A 6762-nucleotide genomic window follows, 5' to 3' on the forward strand; every position below is an offset into this window, starting at 1 on the left:
CGACCAAAGCCTCGACCATCCATATTATTATTACCAAACCGACCAAATCCGCCTCTACCCACATTCATACGACCCGCATCATGACCAGGAAAACCCCGACCACGTCCGAATGAATCATCTCTCATTCCAAATCCGCCACTTCGGCCACCAAACCCACCGCCACGTCCACCAAACCCACCGCCACGTCCACCAAACTCACCTGCAGAATCCCAACGGCTACCACCACGGCCAGAGTCAAAACGGTTTACCATGCCTCTTCGGTCCTGATTAAAACCCGGACCACCACCACCGCCACCGCGCATTGCAATGTCCCTCACTTGAGGCGGAACTTGCTGGTTTGCTCCTTCCAGGACTTTGATTAAATCAGGCGCGTATTTCCAATCTTGCTCTGTAAAGAAAGTGAATGCAACTCCAGTTGCACCAGCTCGACCAGTTCTCCCGATACGGTGGACATAGTCTTCAACACCGGTTGGAAAATCGTAGTTGATCACAACTCTGTAGTGGTATAACACAATCAAAGGTAAGGAAGGTATCTTGATAATAAACAAGCAAAGAGATATATATAACAAGAACTATTACAACAAACCTGATGTCTTTTATATCGAGCCCCCGGGCAGCAACGTCAGTAGCTATCAACACACACGACTTCCCGCTGCGGAACTGGTTAAGTACCCAGTCTCTCTCACCTTGAGATTTGTCTCCATGGATTACAACAGCACCAAAATTACGTCCGACGCTGCGTGAAAGATGGTCACAAAGCCTTTTCGTGGCACAGAATATTATAACTTTTGAACCTCGTTCTTGCGACCTAAGGATTTGCTCCAAACGCCCCTCTTTCTCCATTTGCGGGACAACTTCAACATACTGCAATAATAAGCATGGAATTAGTAACCTCATCACCAACTTCTGTAGAAGGAAGTGATAAAGAATGGTTTAGATGACCATCACCTGCGTTATCGCCTTGTTTGCAGCCAACTCATCTACGCTGCCTATGTTAACTTGGACAGGGTTCACAAGAAGATCGTTTGCAATTTTCCTAACTTCATTTGGCCAAGTCGCAGTGTACATAAGAGTCTGTCTCCGCGGAGGTATTTCATTCACAATCTTACGGATTTGGGGTTCAAAACCCATGTCAAGCATTCGATCTGCTTCGTCAAGCACAAGGAGGGAAACTTGTTGGAAATCAATCTTCCTCATCTCCAGTATGTCATTTAGGCGCCCAGGAGTTGCCACCACAATATCAGCTCCTCGTTCCAACTCTTGCAATTGAGGACCCTTTGGAGCTCCACCATACAAGCACTGGTAACCAAAATATAGATAAGTATCCAGAAAAAAAACAAGGAAGGCTCTATCAGCCATGACGAAAAAAGTCAAAAGAGACTCGAATAAAACTCACAGTGCAAGATATTCTGGAAGACCGGCCAAACCTAAGGGCTTCATTTTGTATCTGTGTAGCTAGCTCCCGAGTAGGAGCTAAGATCAAAACCGTGGGGCCATTGCGGGGGTCATTACGACAGTGCCTAAGAAGAGTGAAGGCAGGGATCAAGTATCCCAATGTTTTACCAGAACCAGTTTTTGCAATTGCAACTATATCCCTGTTCTGCAGAGCAATTGGCCATGTTTGAGCCTGGATCGGTGTTGGTGATGGAAATCCAGCAGAAAGCAACTGATAAACAAAATCAAAACCATTAACACACAATAATGCCTACAGAACCAAGGCCACTAATAAAGTTCATAATAAAACTGACCTCTCTAAGTAATTCGGGTGGGAGACCACTAGATTCAAACGTGATGAATGGTGCTGGAATGTTTTCACCCTGCACAAGAGCGATAGATTTTTAAAAGTGGCACACAAATTAGAATATATGAGAAAAGCGCAAGGTTTAATACTATTCTAAAATGCTATTACTTATTCCAGTTGAAGTTCGTCCAATCCCACATTCTCAGTAGTTTTATGGACAAACATTCACTGAAACAACAATTGCAAAAAATTACAGCACATTACAGCTTAAAGAACTTAACAGCCAAAGGCAAGCAATCAAAGAACATGAACTTACAGTTACTGTGATTTCATGCTGTTTTCGGTAACTATCAACAGGCGAAAGATGGGGACCATCAGGAGTTGTTGCAAAATGAGGCCTTCCTGCGGTTGGAAAAGCTGGACCAGCGTGTCCGTATGGTCCATGCCCTGTCTGCCCCATGGCCGGATCAGCATGTGCAGGTGGACCGCCACCTATCCTTATATCCTGCATATTATTTTAAAATGGTTCTTTACCTGAGAAATGACTCTGAGGCAAAGATATTTCACAAGATAAAAAAGAAAGGAGAAAGTGATAATCTGCAGCTAACCTCAGGCATTGCTGCAGGATGGCGTGGTTGTGCACCTCTCATTGGCCCTTCCATTCTTGTGTTACCGTAGGAGTCATTACCAGGTCTAGCTTGTAGATTATTCTCATACGTGTTATTAGATCGGAAAGGGGAAGCATGAGACTTCTGGTGCAACATTTGGTCCATGTGATGTGGAGGCCTAGGTCCAAGCTGCTGGTGAGCCAGATTAGCCCCTGGCTGTTGAAACTGGGTGACTGCAGCAGGGTGTTGAAAGTTTCCTTGAGGTCCATTGTATTGCTGAGTTGCATTTGGTCTTTGTGATGATGCCTTAGCCTCAAAGGCGGTATTTTGAGATGGCGAAGCTTCAGAATTTTGTAAATGGGGTTGCGAAAACCCAGTTTTCTCACCCCTATGGAACTCCTCCCCCTCCCTCTTTGGAGGCATTGAGTTGTACTCTTGCTGGCTCGGAAACTGCTGACCCTGGGGACCCATCTGATGTGAATTTTGATTCCCTTGTGGTTGCATGTAAGGACGATAACCCATGTACTGTTGTTGTGAATGTGGATACTGATGGCTCAGCTGCTGGGGCATCTGTGAATGCTGCTGCTGCTGCTGTGGTGTTGGCTGATACGTCTGTTGAGAAGGATGCCCATGTGGCTGCGGCGCCATAGATTGGCCCTGTTGTTGGGAAAATTGCTGACCTGACTGTTGAGGCATCTGCTGGACCGGATGCTGCTGCTGCTGCATCATTTGGGGCCTTCCATGTTGAGATGGGAACTGCTGAGGCTGTTGCTGTAAACCATGTTGCTGAGGCACATGCCCAACGGGCTTTCCTAGCTCAAGCTGAGTTTGATGGCCTTGTTGTCCTGCAGAAGGTACAGGAATCTGAGCTAGCTTAGGAGGCGCTCCAGCTGGCAAAGGTGGAGAAGGTCTTTCGTATTGAGTAACGTTCGTTTCAGGATTCCAGTAATACAGAACGCCGCTGCTTCCATCGATAAGCCCCTTCCATGGTTTGGGAAGAGTGGGATCCTCCGGAGCGTATCGTGGACCAGCAGAAGCCGGAGCTGCTTCCGCCGTGGCCATTGGCAAAAGGCTCTGCAAACAATAGAAAACCTCACGTTACCATCCATAAAAGATATCTCTTCCTAAGCTCTCACACTATGATTCATCAACGAGATGGCTAATCTAGGCTAACGTGCACAAAGTAAAATTATTCAACAATCGATTTAACATCATCTAGCTCCGTGAGATTGTAACACAGACATGCCGATAAATCCAACAATCGCCGATAAGATTTAGGGTTTGAGAGATACACTTACATCGACGGCGCCGCCTGTTCGATCCAAAGAAGCACAATTTCTCCGGTGTCAACTAGAGAGATAACGCCGCTGCAAGCGAGAGACTATAGTAGAGACAAGGAGCTGGGTTTGGGCGTCTTGATTGAAGTAGTGAGGCTGGGGTTCACGAAAGCGAGAGAGAATAAGAAAAGCGTACGACGTCGTACTGGAGAGTTTTAATACGACAGTGTTTACTAGAACTTTGGGTAAATCTTTACTTGGGCCCAACCCAAACGAAAATAAAAGTCAGCAATTTTCAAAGATCTTTATATTTCTTCTTAACAATACTACAATTAAAAAAATATTAATATAGTTGAAAACAAAAAAAAGAGAGAGAAAATTAAAAATGTTGTAAAAAAAAAGAGAGAAAATTAAAAATATAAACTAATCATTAAGAATCGATAAAAATAATTAATTTACCATCTAAAATCAAATATACAAATTATGAAAGAACTTACATGAATAACAAGATTTAAACTTACCAATAAAATTAACTTTTTTTTTTACTTGCGGATACAAGAGAAATGTTGCAACAAACAAAGGATAAACTGTTCTGAATCAGCTCAAATCAAACCAGAGAGATCAACTCACTTGGTAAATCTCCATGTCTGAGTGTTTATAATCAAAGAAATCATAAATGCGAGAAATAATGTATGTACATTAAAGAAGCATATTAAACTGAGTGGAGTAGATCCCCTCGTCTACCATCAATATGCCAAACCTTTCTTCACTAGCCTGACTTGAGAGATACTCTCATGGCAAAGGCTCTTGCGAGTCTCCAAGACGAGACAAGTGCAAGTAAGCATCAGTCCCTGCAACATGTCAACAACAAACATACATCAAAGTTGATTTTTTCTAAACTTCAATGAATATGATCTCAAAATATGAAACATAAGAAGTATTGAACTCACCGTATCCTTCCATGGATATGATCTGCAAATCTCCACCAAAGTATCGAGCATACAAGCGACTAATGGGCAGACCATAACCATAACCAGCCATTGTCACGGGTACATCAGCTGTTCCCAAGTCCACATCTTCTTCAAGCGGGTTTCTTGCAGTGCTGTAGAGGTAAGTGAATATTTTGGGCAGACCGCTTCTCGGTATACCTCCACCTTCATCTGAGACCTATTATAGATTAACCCACAACAATGATCAGCTCAAACTGCTGCAACAAAAAAAGTTGAAAAGCGTAGCAGAGAGGGAAACAACAAACCTTTATTGTAACATCTTCGATTCCATCAGCAACAATGATACGGATTGGTGGTGCAACCCTATCAGAATCAACAAATCGCTCTTGGACAGCACGTAGAGAGTTCTTGACTAGCTCATACACCATAAGATGCAAATGGGTTGGTACATACCTACGAAAAAGAGTAAGAAGAAAAACATTATTGGCTATGAGAAAACAAAAGCTACAGAATGAATCCACAAAAAGAAAACAAGAACTCACGGAAAGGTGAAACTTGGATCGCCATATATGTTTATCTCCGGAGCAGAACCATACTCTCTGAAACAAATCGACCTTGCATCTTCACTGGCATTCCTTGCCACCTCCATAGGAGACATCTTGGTGTGTATGTAACCCACAGTGTGAAGTGGTGGGTTTGGATTATGCAACTCAACATGCTGCCCTGAGAATTTTCATTACAACCTCAAGAGTATTAACACAAACAAAGATATTTCAGTTGAATGAAAAACAAACAAGTCTTACCGATAAGCATACGGATCCCTATACGTGACAAGTAGAAGCGATCAAGAAACTGATGAATCTCATCGAGTTTTTCGTAGAGTTTCATTCCTTTCTTCAGCTGGTTAACACCCAGAGCCATCATGGGAACCACGTTGTTGTGCCTTACTTTAACAGCCTTAATCATCTGTGTGAACTCTTTCTCATCAGCAGTATCCTTGATCTCAGGAAACGCTCTCATGTCCCTGAATGACTCCACATACCAATCCCTTACCTACAAAACAGCAGAGTTAGAATGAAAATGCGATAATAATTCAACACAATACATCACTCCACAAAAAGATATTTTAAGATTATTTAGGTGTCAAAGTTGCCAAATCTTATGTCATTCCAGAGACCGTTGAGATCCCACATCGGAAGTTTAAATAGATAACAATATTATATTTAAAATAATTGGGTTAATCCACTTATGGCCAATTAGTTTTATGTTGGAAGCAGTAGAACTTAACATGATATTAAAGCCGCATTTGTTTGATGTAGAACTACCCAAAAATGATTTATCACAGTCTGAAGTAGGGATTATAAGAGCCATCAACTCGAGAGATCGTATCGAAAAACAACACTAGCACTTAAATCAACTAGTAATTGTCAATTGGTTTTGTGTTGGAAGTCCCGAAAACTTAACATAAATTACATACAAAGCTGAATGGAATCACTCGCAAACAAAACGGTTCTAAGGATCTCCTGAATCAATGGAACCACTCACAAATAACTAAACCGTAAACCGGAATAAACCGGAACCTCCGAAGCGTACCTTCAAGACGGCAGGTTTCTCAGAGAGGCCATAAGGCAGCGTCTCGAGTTCGATCGCACGCCTCGCGATCCGAATCGGAAGCTCCTTGTGAAGAAACTGCGCCGAGATCAGGAGGTTCCTCTCAGTGGGAGTGGAACCGAACTCCATCATGTACCTGAGGCTCACGCCCGTCTGCTTCATGCATCCCCATCTGTGAACGTCCTCGATCAAGCTCTTCGAAAACATCTCGCTAGCCTTCTTCACCGCCATCAAACCCTAACGTCGTCGTCGTCGCCGTCGCACTCCACTGTTATCATCAACCCGCGAAAATGATTGGATAACGAGAGAACAGAGAGGATTGGGTTTGGGATGGGCACATGATGATAATAATACTCTTTTAATTTGTAATTTTTGATTAATGATATTTACTGAAAGGTTGTGTTGTTGTGTTTCTCGCTAATTCAATGGATTAGGATTTACTGTAGCGAGTGGATTGACTGATCGTGTGGTTCTGGTTATTCTGGAATATTATTTTAGATTATTATTTACCTTTTTGAGGTTAAAGTCTTTGTTATATTATTATTCTTTTGGGTCAAGATTAAAGTCTTTTTATA

At 42.7% G+C, this 6762-nt stretch overlaps 2 protein-coding genes across 3 annotated transcripts in view; both read right to left on the reverse strand.

Annotated features, from left to right (window-relative positions):
* The window catches only part of LOC106335062 (DEAD-box ATP-dependent RNA helicase 40), a 5932-nt gene extending 2100 nt beyond the window's left edge, over positions 1-3832 (reverse strand). The window contains exons 1-8 of one of the 2 annotated variants that reach the window (XM_013773480.1): positions 3648-3832; positions 2350-3423; positions 2058-2246; positions 1749-1817; positions 1397-1666; positions 949-1299; positions 587-864; positions 11-495 (exon numbers count right to left, since the gene is read on the reverse strand). In XM_013773480.1, the coding sequence (XP_013628934.1) occupies positions 11-495; positions 587-864; positions 949-1299; positions 1397-1666; positions 1749-1817; positions 2058-2246; positions 2350-3411 (2704 nt within the window). In that variant the 5' untranslated portion in view covers positions 3412-3423; positions 3648-3832. Of the gene's footprint in view, positions 496-586; positions 865-948; positions 1300-1396; positions 1667-1748; positions 1818-2057; positions 2247-2349; positions 3424-3647 lie in introns of both variants that reach the window. The other variant, XM_013773481.1, reaches the window with a different exon arrangement.
* Positions 3833-4143: 311 nt separating this feature from the next.
* LOC106328083 (pyruvate dehydrogenase (acetyl-transferring) kinase, mitochondrial) lies at positions 4144-6550 on the reverse strand. Its single transcript, XM_013766445.1, has 6 exons — positions 6170-6550; positions 5380-5629; positions 5119-5299; positions 4882-5029; positions 4577-4793; positions 4144-4477 (listed from the first exon to the last, which is right to left on the reverse strand). Exons 1-6 carry the CDS (start codon positions 6416-6418, stop codon positions 4419-4421), a joined length of 1104 nt encoding a protein of 367 aa, XP_013621899.1. The 5' UTR covers positions 6419-6550; the 3' UTR covers positions 4144-4418.
* Between the last annotated feature and the right edge of the window lie 212 nt (positions 6551-6762).

Source organism: Brassica oleracea, chromosome C3 (assembly GCF_000695525.1).
Source record: "Brassica oleracea var. oleracea cultivar TO1000 chromosome C3, BOL, whole genome shotgun sequence".
NCBI lineage: Eukaryota > Viridiplantae > Streptophyta > Magnoliopsida > Brassicales > Brassicaceae > Brassica > Brassica oleracea.